The sequence below is a fragment of the Phodopus roborovskii genome, unplaced genomic scaffold (genome assembly GCF_943737965.1).
Source record: "Phodopus roborovskii unplaced genomic scaffold, PHOROB, whole genome shotgun sequence".
NCBI classification, from domain to species: Eukaryota; Metazoa; Chordata; class Mammalia; order Rodentia; family Cricetidae; genus Phodopus; species Phodopus roborovskii.
The window spans coordinates 10,601,329-10,618,688 of NW_026126433.1; the positions used below are offsets into that span (position 1 = coordinate 10,601,329).

A 17,360-nucleotide genomic window follows, 5' to 3' on the forward strand; every position below is an offset into this window, starting at 1 on the left:
AGATCTTAGTCCTGCCTCCTCCCAAAGTTAAAGTGGCTCAGTAATCCCAATTTGGGACTCAATGTTGTTATACAGAGGGGTCACACTTGAGAACCACACACTAAGTTACCATAAAAAAAGTTACACACACATACACACACCTCCTAAAACTCTAGGTGAGAGATATCGTGATTTCTTTTCAACATAATATTTTCATTGACAATTGGAGGATTGTAACCCAATCACACTCATTTCCCAGTCCTTTCAGGCCCACCCTCTACTCTTGTGAACCCCCCCCCCATCAAAGTCCAATGTGTGTTGTCCATATACTCATTGGAGCATGGTCAAACTCTCAGTGCCAGCATCTTAAAGAAAACAGTTCTTCCCTACCCACACCTCAGGAGTAGCCATTATTGTATTTGTTAATAGCTGACTTCATGTCTATCTAGGTTGTTAGTATGGGGGTGGTAGGGGTAGAGGTTGTCACAGAAACCTTCTATGTCCCTCTTTCTGCAGCCATCAATACCACTGCAAAAGTAGCTTCCTTGCCCTTTACAGTCACCAGCAGCATGGAGCATGGACTTGTGCATGGTATCTGGAGACAGCACGAACTACAGTCATCACTCTAGATGACTGGACATTTAAGAACTGTTTGACCTTCATTGGTCATTTAGTTAATTAAAAAGGCTCCAAAAAAGCTAGCTTCTTGGTCCAAATCCATCAAATGCTCATTTGTCACAGAAACAAAGATCCTGTCATTTTCTTTCAGCTCGAACAGTCCGCCTTGGTAGATGGAATAGAGTCCATATTCTGCATCTCTGGACCAGCAACTGTTTCTAGCACTTTTCATCAGCATGATGGGGTCTGGATAGCTGGTGTATTTGTAGATGTATTGTACCATTTGCTTGTTTTTGCCTCTGTTCTTTGAGACTGTCTGGGAAGTGTCTTCATTCTCTCGAAACCGGAAGTATGTCTGGGAGTAGATGTAATATAGGCCCTGTTCCTGGATGACCAGCTCTCCATTTCTCAAAAGCATATAGTTGAGGAATGAATGCCCTTTCCTTGATGATTCCCAGGATTCTATTTTCTGGCCCAAGGTCTTCCCATCCTTGGACACTACAGGAAAAGGAGAGAAACGTCAGGAGGAAGTTTGCATCACAGTGAGGAGAGCCCCCAGCTGCTCAGCATAATCAGTATATTCATTGAGCTTTCTCAATGTCCATCCAAAACCAACTTCTTAACCTTTCAGTGTGACTTGGATTACAAAGGCTTTTGTAACCACATGACCCTGGGACCCTCCTCTACCTCTTTGACCTGCTGCAATTGCCACACTTTTCAGTACCTCATTTGTCAGCCATGCCCCCCCACCCCCGCACACCCAAGCTTGGCAGTTCCTGTGGTTCAGGAGAGTCCCTGTGTGGGGGGAACCCCAGAGCAAAGTTAGCATCTTAACAGCCATCTTTCCTACTACTCTCTTAGGTACAAACATACTGGTAATTTCCCATTCCCCTAAGACTGTTCTCCTGTTAAGCATATAATGCAGCCTGACCCTGAAAGAGTCCCAGCTGCAGGCTTACCATATAGAAACTTATAGCAGAACAGCTGCATTCTGGTTGGAAGGACATTCTGCCTCCCTCACATTGTCCCTTTGGCCTATCCCCACACTTTCCCACTACTTAAACCCCGTGGTTATAGTCATTAGACTTGATCAGAACACTGTCTTGTCTTCATCTATCGACTCTCTTGTTCCCTCATTCTCACTCCCTCCCTCCCACAGGGTCCCTGTTGACTGACCCCGAGGCCAGAGCACCTGTGGTGGGTGAAAATCAATGCTGTGCATTTGACCTTTTGAGGAGAAGCAAGAGTTGATACAAATGGAGAGAGAGAGAGAGAGGCGACTTTAGAGATGAAGAAAAAAGCTTGGGTGTGGTGCTGCCTGCCATTCCAGCCCTTGGGGGCTTGAGACAGAAGGAACTGGAGTTCAAAGCCAGCCTAGGCTCCATGAGCCACTGTTTTAGCAGAAGAAGAGAAAGAAAAGGGTAATGGTGGAAGGAAGGGGCCTGGTGGTCTCAAGACAGCAAAGGCAGCAGGGAAGGTGGCTGAGTGGGAGTCTGAGAGCAACATTCTCATTCTCTCATCACACTTTTCCACGGCCAGCTATGCCAGGCACCTTGCATATAATTTTGTCTGTCAGAACAGATACTTGATCATTGTTGGACACTTACAGTCATAGAAATATTTCAGATAAAAGCTAAAAATAAACTACTTGCAACAATTCTAGACTTCTGGGTGTCATTCACGCCCCCACCCCACTGCCAGCCCCAGCCCCAGCCCCAGCCCCAGCCCCAGCCCCAGCCCCAGCCCCAGCCCCAGCCCCAGCCCCAGCCCCAGCCCCAGCAATATCCCAATCCCTGCCAGCCCCACCCCCTGCTCCAGTCCTCATGATCTTACTCGGAACTAAAGCTGAGCTGCTTCTCCGACTGATTCCGGTAATGTGAGCTGCCACTCTCTGAGGTTTCCCACTTCTGGGTGGGAAAGGAATACTTAGTTGCTTTTCTAAAAGACACAGAGAAACATTAGCACTTGTCGGAATAGTTCTCAGATACACTGCCCTGTTTATACACAGCTGTGTCTGACCAGGTGTCGATCCTGTAGTTTCATAAAATAGCCCATATAGTGGAGCTGGAGAGGTGCCTTGGGGTGAAGAACACTGCCCTGGGTTTGAGCCCAACACAACTGTCTGTAACGCCAGTTCTAGAGCAAACTTTAGGATCTGAGTCTGGTTTCTTGGCACCTGTCTGAAGACCCAGGCACTGCACATGCCTGTATCCCGAGGCGAGAGCAGTGGGAAGGAGGGAATGGAGACGGAGGGTACTGGGTTGATGGGAGATGTCATTCTGTATATTTTTTTTATACTGGTTAATAAATAAAACACTGTTGGCCAATAGGAAATGAAGATAGGAGGGACTAGGAGACAAGGAGGAAAGAGGAAGTAGTAAGGAGGAGTAAGGATGGAGAGCCTGGAGAGAACAGAACCGCCATTCCTCTGCTCTCGGTAAGACCACGTGGAAATACATAGAAATGGGTTAATAATTAAGACAGTGAAACAGAGTACAAGCTGATCCTACATTCAAAACAGCTGGACAAAACAGCCCTACAGACTACAGCCAGGATATCTGAATCTTCTTCAAATCCCCCAAGACAGCGCCCCTTACCAGCAGGAAGTCGTTTGGAAAGAACGACGCCCAAATTCCCAAATATTGTGTATAAATGTTTGTATTCATTTAATTGGACTTTGTTATATAAAATTAAATAAAAAATAATTAAGACAGAGCTAGCCGATAAGAAACTAACACCTGGCCAACAGCATAATATCAAATACAGAGTCTCTGCGCGTTATTTGGGGCTGGCGCGGCGGTGGGACAAGACCGGGCAGCAGGTGGAAAAACCATACTCCTTACACTGGGTTACTGCTGCCAGCCAGACAAGGGGCTCTCTGTGAGAGGACACGTGACAGCTTCTTCTGGCCTCCCAAAGCACCTGCACACAGATATGTATATCCGGTACAATCATGTCTTTTAAAACTTAGCTTCAAAACCCCATTTCTGCTCACATGTGGTTAAGATAAACCATATTCTATCAGCAAAAAAAAAAAAAAAAATAGCAAGAACAGGAAATTATACCACATTATTCAGAGCTATACAGATTAGCCACTGATTCTACTGAGTCCTTGAGGAACTTGCTATATTTTATGAGATACCAATCAGAAAATAAAATCATTATTTATGAGAAGCAGAGATGGGGGTAAGCTGATTGGAGGTCAGGGAGGGCTTGCTGAGGAGATGGTGTTAAGACCTTTTCAGTCAGTAAGCCCAGTGCCCACCACATCTACCCCAGGCACCACTCCAGGGACAAGGAGAAAGATCACAAGTAACCAAGACACAGAGGTGAACAGATAAGTAGGGACAGAAGTGAAGCATTTCTGGAGAGCTAAAGCTGGGGCTCAAGGCAGAAGACAGGCCAGGGAGCTGTTCCGGTCTGGCTTGAAGGAAACAAAACACAAGATTTGATGTCTGGCTGCCTTTAAAGACTAGACAGTGGGAAGAGCTGCATTTGCTTCAGGCCTACTTATGTCAAGGTCTGGTTTGATGGGCAGAGGAAGTGAAGTTGGAGGCAGCTAGGCAAGTTACAGTGTTGAAAGCATTGGTCCATCTTCCAGGTTGGAAGTTCAGGGAGAAAAACCAGGCAATAAAATTTCACAACTAGTCAGTGAATGAAAAAGGAGAAATCACTTCTAAAATCTGATATTGGTGATAAATCACAGTTAATATTACTTTTATTATTTTAGGAAGATGTTTTCTTCTTGAGCAAAAAAATCTCCTGAAAGCTTCCCAGGAACTTGATAAATTCTATGTGGTTTTGAAACAAGCAAGATGGAGAAAGGTAGATTAGAGCCCTTTGGGTGTATTCCCAGGACTGGTGTAGCTGGGCTGTGAGACAGGTCTATTTTTAGACTTCTGAGGAACCTCCATCCTCATTTCCACAGTAGATGGACAAATTTCCATTCCTGCCAACAGTGTATGGAGGATCTCCCTGGTGCCCCCAGTGTTTGTTCTATTGTGTTTATGATACTCATGATGACTGCGGTATGGGGGTGAGATCATGAAAGATCTTTATCTCTCCTTTCTTTGTGTGTGTGTGTCTGTGTGTTGTGTATGTACACATGGAGGGTGCATGTATCATGTATAGGTCAGCAGAGGATGTCATGTGTCTTGTTCTATTTAATTCTCTGCTTTGGAACCTGGAGCCTTGCTGGTGGCTGCCCATCTCTTTATCTACAGTGCTAATAGATGCAGTCATGTGTGGTCACGTCCAGCTTTGTGTGTGAGTGAACTTGGATCCTCATGTTTATACATCAGGCACTCTTACCCACTGAAATATCTTTCTAGCTCTCTCTTGAGACAGTTTTGTATAGTTTAAGGTGGCCTCGAATTTCCTTTGTAGCTAAGGTTAGGTTTGGTCCTCCTGATTTTTATTTGCAGAATATAGTAGTCTGTTTTAAGTGTTACATAACTCTCTCTCTCTCTCTCTCTCTCTCTCTCTCTCTCTCTGTGTGTGTGTGTGTGTGTGTGTGTGTGTGTTTGCTGCAGTGTGCATGTGGAGGTCAGTGGACAACTTTTGCAACTGGTTCATTGACCTGAGGATACAACTCAGATTGTCAATATCTTGACCAGTGGAACCATATTGTTGGCCCTAGATATAGTGGTCTTGGTTGGCAGTTACTTTATTTCAGGGCTTGAAAAGCATCAGCCCTGATTGCCTGGCCTTCAGGGTTTCTGCTGAGAGGCCAGCTGTTACTCCAATTGATTCGCCTTTGTGGGCGATTTCAGAGTTCTTAAAAATACAGAACATTTCCCAAATGTGTGTGATGCTTTGGACAAGAGCTATGGCAACCTCTGCATCATTCCAATGCCAGCATGACTGCTGAGGCCAGGGCATTAGCTGTGAATTCCTAAGAGTAACTGCATGTTGGGAAGGTATCCAAGACTAATGTGATGGGGAGATGCAGAGTCAATTACACTTTAGTTTCAGAGTGCTCAACTGTGTCCATTCACCACTCCTGTATTTGCTACACAATTGATAATTTGCCTGTACCTCCCCCTTAAAATTTTGTTTTTAAATAATTAATAGACAAGTCAGTCCAGTTTGCATTTGAAATAATTTCATGGCTATAGAGATTTGGGAGTCAAATTTTAACCTTTAGGTTAAGAGCACTGGCTGCTCTTCCAGATCATAAGTTCAATTCCCAGCAACCACATGGTGGCTCACAACTATCTAAAATAAGACCTCTTCTGGCATGCAGGCAAATTGCAGGTAGAAATAAATAAAATCTTTTAAAAAATTAACCTTTAATTTTTTTATTTTACATATTCATTGTTCATGGTACAATGGTTTTGTGTCCCATTAGAACATTTTCATACAGATACACAATGTACATTGAGCCGACTCCCCCATCCCCTTCTCCCTACTTCCCATCACCTGTTAGTTATTTTTGTCCCATAGATAGTTTCCCTTCTACTTTCATATCTTTCATATGTACATAATTTAGTGTGTTTATATAAAATCTAGGATCTACATATAATAGAAAGCATGTAGTAGTTGTCTTTCTGGGATGGGCTTAACTCACTTATTATTTCTACTTGTATCCATTTCTCCACAAATGATGTAACTTCATTCTTTATAGTTGAAAGAATTCCATTGTCTGACATTTTACCTTCCATTATTCTGTTGTAAGGCATCTAGATTGATTGGTGCCACATTTACTTATTTTACATAGAGTACCCATGCAAGTGTGCCTGTGGTGTCTTGATTTATGTAAACACTGGTTCATGTGAGGGTTAGCTTTATGCTTTGATGACCACCATACTTGTTACCACATGGGCTGGACTGTCCATTTCCACCAGCAGTGCATTAGGGTTCTCTTGCCCACATCCCCAGAAGTGCTTGCTGTAACTTGTTTTCTTAAGACTAACTGCCATTTTGACTGGGGTGAGATGAAATGTCAGCGTTTTAATTTACATTTCTCTGATGCCTAGTGAGGTTGAATATTTATTTCCTGTTTTATTGAGTTTTGAGAACTGTCTGCCCATTTATTGATCAGGTTATGACTTCTTATTCTGTGCTCTGAGGTGTGTGTGTGTGTGTGTGTGTGTGTGTGTGTGTGTGTGTGTGTGCTGACATTCTAAATATTAACCCTCTGTCATGTGTGTAGCTATCAAAGATTTCCTCCCATTTTGTTGGTTGTCTATCCTTTCAATAAACTATCTCCTTTGCTGTATTTCATGAAGTCCCTTTTGTCAGTTGATGGCTTCTGTGTGAGTGCCTGGAGCTCTTTCCAGAAAGTCCACACCCATGTCTGTACCTCCTTATCTCTGATAGTTTCAGATTTTCAAGTTTTACATCAAGGTCTTCCATCCATTCTTAGTTATTTGTCTCTCTCCATTCTTCTGTGTGTGGTGGACATGTGCATCTTTTGGTGACTTGTATCCAAAGTGGACTTTTGACATATTTGTCAAGAATCATATCTGTAGCTCTGTGGGTGATGATGGCTTCTTTTGTTCCATTCCAATGAGCTACATGCCTGTTTTTGCATCAGTGCTATGCTGTTTTGTTGCTATGGTTCTGTAGTATAACTACAAATCCCCACCAGCATTATTCTTTATGCTCAAGATTGCTTTGGCTATCTGGGATCTTATATGCTTCAGTATGAATTTTAAGATTGCCTTTTCTATGCATTAAGATTTGGCAAATATTTTCTTCACAGTTACTTCAATGTGATGGAAGAGAAGACGTGTAGGTACATGGATAAGATCATGTATAACATACAATGAGACAATCAAAGGAAGTATTATGGAAATAACAAAACACAGGGGAACTTCCTTAAAAATGTTCCAAGAAGAGAAATTTGTGAGCAAAAGAGCTATGAAGTAGTGAAGGGAACACTGGCCAGAGGAGGAGAGTCTGATGGAAGGTTAGATACACCAGCCTGAGTGTCAAGACAATGAGAACTGTTGTGAAGAAAATTCTGCAGGATGGTGAGCATGTGACCTCTAGTAGAAGCCACAGCTGAGATCATGGGTAGTTAGAGTTTGCCCAGGAAGGAGGGGTGCAGTGAGGGGCTTTGGGGGGGAGGCATTGTGGTCAGAGGCAGAAAAGATGAGTAATTTTGGGAGGATTTTATCTTTTTTACTTCCTGCCAAGTTATAGATAATACTTAACATGATTTGTTTATAGTATATTGGAAAAACAAAACAATTCACTAAGTGAAGAAATTGAAATCAAGGGAAAGTTAATATTGGAAAAAAATAAGAGAAAGAAAGAATAAAATTCTGACTGTGAGTATGCCTAGAAGTTAGTCCTCAGTACAGAGAGAATCAATAAACATGGCAAGCAGTGGGCAGAGAGGATCTAATTGGTGTGTATGAATGGGAGCAAGGAGAGACTGGAAAGCTATTCAGCTTGTGAAGTAGAGATTAACAAGTAAAAGTAACTACAAAATATCACTACCTTGAACTGTAGAAGAGATTCCCTCAGCAGTTCTCAAAGTCACCTGCAAATAATATTGAATAAAGCTTGTTAATTCCCCTAAAAATTTAACAGAATACACATGCTTCTAGATTTTCATCCTGACATTGGACAGGTATTTTTACAGTGATATCAATATAGAACTTCTTTTACCCAAACATAGGTATTCGTGAAGGATCTGGGGTGGATCTTCAGATACCATGACAAAAGGATAGTCTGAAAGTTCTGGTTGTCACTCGGAGCAGCTGAGGCGGAAGGGCATCTCTACTGCTTTTAGGGCAGTCATAGGTCTCCATGAAGCTGACGATAACTATGTTCCTCCACTCTCTGTGCGTGTGTGTGTGTGTGTGTGTGTGTGTGTGTGTGTGTGTGTGTGTGATTGACAAAGCCCAGCAACTGAAAGCAATTAGCTAAATTTGAACCATAGAATGTAAGCAACGCAAAAGGCACAGATGGCCATAGATATGTTCACTCTATGAATGTCTGACTTGGCATCACTGTGTTATTCTCTACTTTTGATAATGTTGAGTTCATGCCAAACAAATGATACCAAAGTCCCATAACTTGCTAAACATCGTGACATTCCCATCCCTTTGTGGTAACCAATGGCGAAGATCAGTACAAAAGGGAACACTGAGTCTTTCTGTTTGGGAAGCAGAGCCTGACTTGAGTCATTATGACTTCTGAATCCCATTTATCCCACATTACTCTTGATGTCTATGCCATCACTGCCACATCATTGCAAATGTCAGAAACTCATCATCTGTGAACCTGTACCTGAAAGTAGAAGCTCTCTGTCTCACTCTGCTTCGACTCTACCCTAGTTGTGACCATTCACTGGCATTTGTCCCATGGGCTCTGGAGAAGGGACAAGGAGTAACAGTGGATTTGACCACTTCTCCTCTCTTTTCTGTTTTTCTTTACTTCTCTTATTCTAGGACAGGAAGCAAGGAAGAAAGAGGGAGACAGGGACAAAAGGGAAAGAGACAGGGAAGGAAAGGAAAGAGAGGTAGGAATAGAGAGAGGAAGAAAGCAAGAAACGAAGAAAGGGTCATTCTACAAGAATGATTTTAAGCAGGTCAGGTGACCATGAGTCAAGGCTACTCTACAGCTCCTTAAGAAGGCTTAAGTAATTTAATTGATCTGACCTGAAAGGGCTTTATCTGTTTGAAAATGTCTTTAAAAGCATAATGGTGATTCCTTCCCTGCGAGATACTCTTCGAATTCAGTGGGATGCTGTTCAAAATGGGCAAATGTTTACAGGACATAGAAGGCTTTCTGCCTGTTAGTACCCCAGCCTTCAGATTAGTTCAAATTTCTCTTCCTGATGACCCACTGTACCCCTAAATCAAGGGCTTTAGAAGTCCCATGTCTAAAGTTCTTCTAGAGCTATCCAAAGCCTGGGCTTTTCGGAGGCCTCCTGTACAGTTACCTTCACAGGGTTGGAAATGGCACCCAGCCCAGGAGCAGTCACAGAATGCCAGGTGGAAAACTAATTCATTTGACTTAGAAGCTACATTCCAGGTGATATCTGGATGATACTGTGAATACCACTCAATTCACCCACTGGAACCCTGATCACGGGAACAGCACTGTTTCCATGGAACACATAATAGACTGCTGAGGTTGTCTAGAATACAGCCTACTCCCACACTGGGAATTCCCACCATATCCTTAGACAGTGATGTCATGCACGGGGCCTCACAGCTTGCAGAGTATTTTTAATATCAGTGTCTCCATCTGACCTTCTCAGAAAGGCAGAAGGCAAATATTTATAAATGCCAGCTTCCTAAGAAGGAAGCAGGCAGGAGATAGATCTGACTTAATCTAAAAGTAAAATCAGCTAACCACAGTAAAACAAACCTGAGCTTTCTGCCAGAGATCCCAGTGAAGCAACTTGCATCCAGAGATGCATTTCCTAACTTATCATTTGTTAACAATGAATTGAGGTGACCTCACCTCCAATTTCCCAAAGTATTCTTCTTCTTTACACACACACAAACACACACACACACACACACAAAATAAATAAATGTGTATTTATCAGCCATGTGAGATGAATAAAAAATATCATCATTTGGCCTCTCTGTTTTCTTAATAAAACTAAATAAAAACAAACAAACAAGGAGACCCTGGGCAACCCTGAGCACATGCTGTCTGTGTTTCCAGAGTAAGATGCAAAGGAGGCAGCTGGCTAAAGTCAGCCCAGGCTTTTCTTGCTGCCTAATATGGAGTTGCACCATGTTGGAGAAAATCACGTAAGCCCTCTGGGACTTAGTTTCTTCTTTTGCAAAATACAGAATTCCAGACCTGAAAGTCTGAAAATTCTTTGTCCCCTGGCCTCACGTTCCTGCTGAGTACTTACCTCTTCAACGAACTGATACAGCTGCTTCTTAGTCTGCAGACAATGTTGGATCTCCTCTTCAGTGGAGCTCCAGGGATCCTCATCCTCCCTTAATAAGCAATGCAGTCCACTTCTGGAGTATTTGTTCTGCAGCTGGGTGGAGATAGGATATAACTGTGATACACATGTTCTTTATATTTTTACCTATTTGGAAGCTGAAAAAATGAAGAATAATGAAAATTGACAGGCATTTGGGTACCATGAATAGTTTGAAGTTTAAGTCAAAATTGATGTTAACCAAGCCGTTGGGTGTGGCAGCAGGGTATAGGACTAGCCAGGCCCCTGGCTCATGGTGCTCTTCGCTGACCTTTCTCTAGCATCGCTCTTGCTTTCCCTTACTTGAACTTGTTTCTCATTAGACCTTTGTGGTAATGAGGTTTCTTCAAGCTCAGAGACAGTGCAGCTCTCCCTGCAAAGCTGGGACGCTGCCTATGTTCAAAGTAGAGAGAGGAATCCACATTCTTAACAAAAGCAACCAAGCCCTTGGTGTATGGGAAATGTTCTGCATCTTCACCACAGCTCCTGCAGCTGAGTAGACTGTAGTTATTGCATGGTTCCTACTCTGGATGGTTCCACAATTCTACTAGGAATCTGTACCCTGCCTCATTGATGCTTCACAAAGCCTAGGGACTGATCTAAGGAGACTACACATGCTGAAGGTGTTTCTGCCAGAACTGGAAGCCAATGTTTACAATAGCCTCATAATTGCCAACAAAGTTCTTACCCTTGTCAATGACCACTACCTAATACCATAACTCTCATGCATATCCCATCGCTCCAGAACATTCTCATACCAAAGGCTGTTACCAAATCAGGAAAGGGAGGGGCAAGAAGGAAGAGGAGGAAGTAAGGGTTCAAAGAGGGGGAGGAATCAGTCCTCAAAGATTTTTTTTCTTCTTTCGGCTTTGGTTTTGTTTTCCTAATAGCTTAAATTTGCAACAGGTTATTTCTCAAGGCCTGTTGACATAGGCCTATAAACTCAGTTAATTGGGATGCTGAAGCAGGAGGATTACACGTTTAAGATTTGCTTAAAGAGTACATCCAAGATCAGTCTGCACAAATCAAACAAAACACAAGAAAACAAAAACAGAGGGTTGAGGTCTAGCTCATTGGAAGAAAGCTTGTCTAGCATGTGTGACCCTGTCACTACAAAGGAAAAACGAAATGTTTTCTTATTTAAAACATCTGTTGATTTGCCTTTAACTGTGGTCACTTTGAAAAGTCAACTTTTTGTTGTTTTTTGAAGCAGAGTCTCACTCTGTAGCTCTAACTAACAGGCCTGGAATTCTCTACGTAGAACACACTGGGCTCAAACAGAGCTCCACCTACCTCTGCCTTCTGAGTGCTGGTATCAAAGGTGTGCCCCAGCATGCCTAGCCTAAACATAATAATCTTATCTATTATTTAAACTTGGTGTACTGCAAAGTTAGGGGTGGTGGTAGATTTAACAACTCACACTTCCTATAGAAAAAAAAAATCTGCTGATTGAGTGATTGATTGAGACAGGTTCATAGAGTCCAGGCTAGTCTCACACTCCTTCCGGAACCAAGGATGAGCCTGATTTTCTGTTCCTCCCATCTCTACCTCCCAAGCTCTGGGGTTACCAGCATTCCATAATTCTCCTCATTTTATATGGTGCTGTGGATTGAACCAGAGCTTTCTATTTGTTGGGCAAGCATTCTACATCTTAGCTACACTCCCAGCCTGAGCCATCTCATTAAAAAAAAAAAAAAAAATCCTTTATTCATAAGAGGTCCTGTTCAGAACCACATAGTTTTAAACTCAGCAATGTACCTCTAAGCAAATGTACAAACCTGAGTTAATGAATTGCTTCTACATGTCCTCAAAAAGACCTTTTGTCCACTGTTTAAACCAGGTGAACAGCCTCAGGGACCTCTGTGGAGAACACTAAGGTCCTTGGAGACTTTGTCTCCTTCTTTCCTAGCAATGGCTTATCTCAAAGGGAGCCTGGAAGGCTAGGAACTAGGTCAGGAAGGAGCTGCTGTGGCTGTATTTGTTCAGACAAGATGGTGTCTAACTGTCCCTTTTTAGCTGAGGTGGAGGGTGAGAATACAAAGTATCCAGGAAAGAGAGTTAGCTGAGCCCATAGCAGACAGCTACCTTCTGGGACTTTGCAGAAACTTTTTCTGGATGTGGGAGGGGAAATCTTGATTGAGTCCAGTTCTGGGAGAAGGTACACAAGTTAATGTGATTAAATAAATGTGATTACATAAATGGCAATGAAGCTGGAGGTGCGACTCACTGGTAGCGACAAAAATAAAAAACTTTGGGACATCTAGACTCATTCAGAAGACATAGAAAAGTAAAGGACACTCTCATAAAGGTAACTGCAAATTCTCTCCCCATCTAATGACACTCTGAGACAAAACCAAAATGCTATGCTGAAAATAACCCCATCCACCTAGGCTCTGCTCGACTCTCTGTGTGCATGGTTGAGACCAGACTCTGCTGTGTGTTTTCTCTTACAGTTACACGGAAGTGGTATGTCCTTGAATGCAAAGCTCAGTAGCAGAATGATGGGAGATGTCATCCTGTAAATGTATTTCTTGTATTGGTTAATGAATAAATCACTGTTGGCCAATAGGAAAGCAAGATAGGTGGAACTTGGAGACAAGGAGGATTCAGGGAGAGGTAGAAGGAGAGTCAACATGTAGGACTGAGACAGTAGAACTCTGGACCCTCTCTCTGGTAAGATAAGACCAGGTGGAAACACTTAGATTAATAGAAATGGGTTAATATTTAAGACAGAGCTAGGCAATAAGAAATTTTAGTAACTGGCCAATAGCTTTATATCTAATACAGTGTCTCTGTGTGTTATTTGGGGCTGTCGCAGCTGTGGGGCAGGCTGGCAGGAAAACTACTTGTAATAGCAGAGTTTTTGCTTTGCTTGCCCGAGTTCTTGGACTCTAAGCACTGCACACCTCAATAAAAACCATATCTGAGAGCTTAGATATTTTTTGACATTCACCACAGCAGATTTATAAAGTATAAAATATATATAAAAAATTAAAACTAAGAACCAACTTCATCCTACCCTCTAGAGATCACAGCTGTCAGCTTTTGGTGTTGGTCTTACTAGACATTTTTATGCATAAGTAATGATTTCTGGACAAAAGAAATGCAGGGAGGAAGCCTCAGTTCCCGCCCCCCAGTCCCCTTCAGCACCCACAGGTGCTAAACCAATGTTGGTCACAGATGCTGAGTGACTGGTGTTGAACACTTTGCTGTCTCTCACCCTCCACATCCTCACTCTACCACATTCTTTCTTCCTCAGAAGACATGCCTAAGCAAAGAGATTCTAAGCTGTATTTGAAACTGCTGCAAATTTTTAGCAGAGTTTTGAAGACAATATACAATTTTACATTATACAATCAGACAACTACATGAGTCAACAGAGGATCAGGTCAGTCTTAAAATAAGGCAAACTTGCAATGTGTGCAAATTGGTGCAGCCTCCTGTGCATAGAGACACAGTCTCATTCTGTTTATGTGACAAAGTTAACAAACCTCAGGATGTGCTGCCACAAATCAGTAAACATAGCTATGCTCCAATCTCATATGTAAACTTAGAATTTAAAAAATGATTATAGGTTTACCCCTTTTTTCTCAGAAATATACAAACTTGGGGCCAGCAGTATTTGTCTTCAAGGACCAAAGTATTTGTCTTCAAGCCTGATTACCTGAGTTCAGTCCCCAGGACCTATAAGGTAGAAGGAGAGAACTAATTCTTCCAAGTTGTCCTCTGATACTCCCACATGATACATGTGCCCCCCCACAACATATAAATAAAATAGACATAATGTTTAAAAGGTTTTTTTTTTTTTTTGCTTTGTTTTCTTTTCTTAGGTTTTTTGTTTGTCTGTCTGTTTGTTTGTTTTTGACACAGTGTTTCTCTGTAAAACAGCCCTGGCTGTCCTGGAACCCACGCTGTAGACCAAGCTGGCCTTGAATTCACTGAGAGATCCACCTATCTCTGCCTCCCAAGTGCTGGGATTAAAGTGCTGTACCACCAATATCTGGACATTTTTAAAGTTTTTAAAGAAAGAAATATAGAAAACTAAGATGGGGAAACGGCTCAGTCAGTACAGTGCTCATCAGACAGGTGTGAGAACTTGAGTCCAATCTCAGGGACTCATGATTGAGAAATGCACAGGCTGAAAGGACATGACTCTCTTCCTCTGTGCTCACATCTGTATTTATATCTGGGTTCTTCTTGAATTAAAGTCCAACTGCTTTTTTGTGAGTTGTTAAGTCCAGATAACTTCCTTATTATAAATCATTAGTCAAGACTACATCCAAGGGGGAAAAAAGGCTGAAATCCAGACCATGTGTTCTCACTTATTGTCAATACAGGAACTCCACAGTCCTAAAACCAAAACATATTTTTTTAAAAAGAAAAAAAAAAAGTATCTGTGTGTATGTGTGTGTTCCCAAGAATTACTTTCAGTACTATCCTTCAAGAGCTACACACCTCAATTTTTTGACACAAGGTCTCTCACTAATCAGACTAGACCCCCCACCCCCAGTCAGCAAGCCCCAGGGATTGATTCTCTTGTGTCCTCCTCCCCACACTGGGATTACAAGTGTCTGCTAGGTGATCAGGATCAAACTCCAGTTCTCACACTTACACAGTAAACACTTCACTAAATGTGCCCCCCAGAACATTTCAAATACCTGGTTAACATCCACCCCACCCTCAGCCCTGTTAGACTGAGAAATGTGGTATTTCAATCTTCTCTTCTGATTTTAGTTCAGATATATACTATTCTACCTGCCAGCTTTTCAAAGCATGACTTGTCTGTGTGAGACATTTAAAAGTGAGGTATGGAACCAGAGGCCTCCTTCAAACAACAGAAGAGATGGCATTGCCCTCAGCTGCCTACCAACACATGGTAGGACCAGATCGTTGAAGGCGGTGCACACATGGTCACAGGACATGATGTAATCAAACAGGTACTGAGTAGGAAGCCTCCTTCCTGCTGGCTGCCTCTCACCATTCCAGAAGGTGCTGTGTGGGCTGCTGGGAGAGAAAAGTCACCAGTTGTATCCAGCTGTGAGTCCTGCAAGCTACAACAACAAGTGGCCTGAGCATTATGGGGAAACCAGTTTTTTCCTTATTAGAGGTAAATCCACTTCACAGGAGGAAACCTGTGCCTGGTGCTATCAATCTAGCAAAGAAACCATGGCCAGAGAGCTCATCTGCCCTAAGGGAATACCTACTACTATTCTGCCAAACAGCACTGCATTAAACTGTCGTCTAAATGCATATTTCTGTATCCACAGGTTATTACAGCTCTCATTCCATACCAGGTAAATGTCCTCGTATGTAGGACAGCAGTTATTGCAGGGTCAAAGTGCGAAGAATAAATGTGGAACACTCAGACACTAAAAGGCAATGTGCTTCCTCCCTCGCCTCCGAAGTTCAGGCAACTCCAGAGACAGGGAGAGGAGATAGCTCAGTCAGTTAAAGGCTTGCTGTGTAAGTGTGATGGCCCAAGTTAGGTCCCCAGAAGCCTGGGACTCCAACATCACAGACAGAAAGATTCCCTGGGACTTGCTGACATTCCAGTCTAGCCACATCAGGGAATTCAAGGTTCAGTGAGAGACCCTGTCTCAGAAAAGAAAGATGGAGGGTAACTGAGGAGGACACCTGACATTGACCTCTGATCTCCACATCACATGCTCCCCCCCCTTACTCCCTCTCTCCCTCCCTCTTTTCCTCTCTCTTCCTCTCTTCCTCTTTCTTCCTCCTCTCTTCCTCTCTTCCCCTCTCTCTCCCTCTTTTCCTCTCTCTTCCTCTTTCCCTTCCTCCCTCCCTCTCTCTCCCTCTCTTCCTTACTCACTCATTCTCTCTGTCTCTCTCACACACAAAAGGAACTCTAGAGCATTTTCAGAAAGCATCTGTGCACCGTGACAGTACTAACATCATGAAGCACAGACACTTTTAAAAGCTGATCACAAACTTCCTAGAAATGCTGTGGCATCTCCCTGTAGCACTTGGAGCCACGCTGTAACTATAGCTGCTTGGAAGTCTTTCACGCTTGCACATTTATGAAGCCCTCTCATCAGGGGTAGTTAGAGTCTGCAACCAGAAAGGGCACATATAAACACACAGCTCATGTTTCAAAGAGGAGCGAGCTGGGAGGCAGAAGAGAGACTGCTGAGCCTACCTTGCTACTAACCTGCTTCATCTCGTTAGTGAAGTACACATAAGTCACAGCCACAGACAGGGCTTGCAAGAGCATCTGCAGGAGCACTGTGCAGATCACCATCATCCAGAACTGCTGGCCAAAGCTGGGACCCTTCAGAGTCCTCATGGAGGGCATGGTCCTGTCCGGGTCTAACTTCCCAGAGAAACTGCAGCCCAGAAGCAAGGGACTGAAAAGTCAGTTAGGCACAGTTTCTTTTCATTGTTGAGAGCAAAAGTGAAACTGAGTTTCTCTGCAGCAGAGCTAGTAGGAGCAGAGCTTGTATCCACCCATTTCAGGAAGCAAGCATACTTAAAACTGCTCCAGCTCCCTGCCCAGCCTCTGTGACTCTGAGTCTGACACAGGCACAGCTTCCAGCAACAGTGTTGATTCCTATGCAACATCTTTCAGGCTGGTACCCCATTATGGGGAGCAAAGAAGTCTGCCTGTGACAGAATTCAAATTCTCTTGGGTCTGATGATGCTGGCTGCTGCACAGAATGCTACCATTGGCAGCTACTTAACAACAAAGCCATAGCTCCCAGGCAGTATGGGGCCAGTGTCAACTGATAAGAGACCTTTGTGGCTTTTGGGTTTCAAGCAAAACACAGTGGTGCTCAGGCTAACTGGAGTCAGATCTCTGCCCTTCCCATCCTAGGGTCACTCTGCCAGACTAAGGACTTTG

General features: G+C 43.1%; 1 protein-coding gene across 1 annotated transcript; it reads right to left on the reverse strand.

Annotated features, from left to right (window-relative positions):
* Nucleotides 1-262: 262 nt before the first annotated feature.
* On the reverse strand, nt 263-16,895 carry Tnfsf10 (TNF superfamily member 10). The gene is made up of 5 exons (XM_051185902.1): nt 16,671-16,895; nt 10,430-10,561; nt 8,047-8,089; nt 2,431-2,535; nt 263-1,095 (listed from the first exon to the last, which is right to left on the reverse strand). Exons 1-5 carry the CDS (start codon nt 16,812-16,814, stop codon nt 650-652), a joined length of 870 nt encoding a protein of 289 aa, XP_051041859.1. The 5' UTR covers nt 16,815-16,895; the 3' UTR covers nt 263-649.
* Nucleotides 16,896-17,360: the final 465 nt, after the last annotated feature.

Excerpts from the sequence above, each read along its gene's own strand:
- Tnfsf10 (XM_051185902.1), bottom strand. The coding sequence starts at position 16,814 with ATGCCCTCCATGAGGACTCTGAAGGGTCCCAGCTTTGGCCAGCAGTTC. Across the intron at positions 8,090-10,429 it reads TGTATCAGTTCGTTGAAGAG|GTGACTTTGAGAACTGCTGA; the intron begins GTAAGTACTCAG and ends TATTATTTGCAG. Across the intron at positions 2,536-8,046 it reads AATCTCTTCTACAGTTCAAG|AAAAGCAACTAAGTATTCCT; the intron begins GTAGTGATATTT and ends TGTGTCTTTTAG.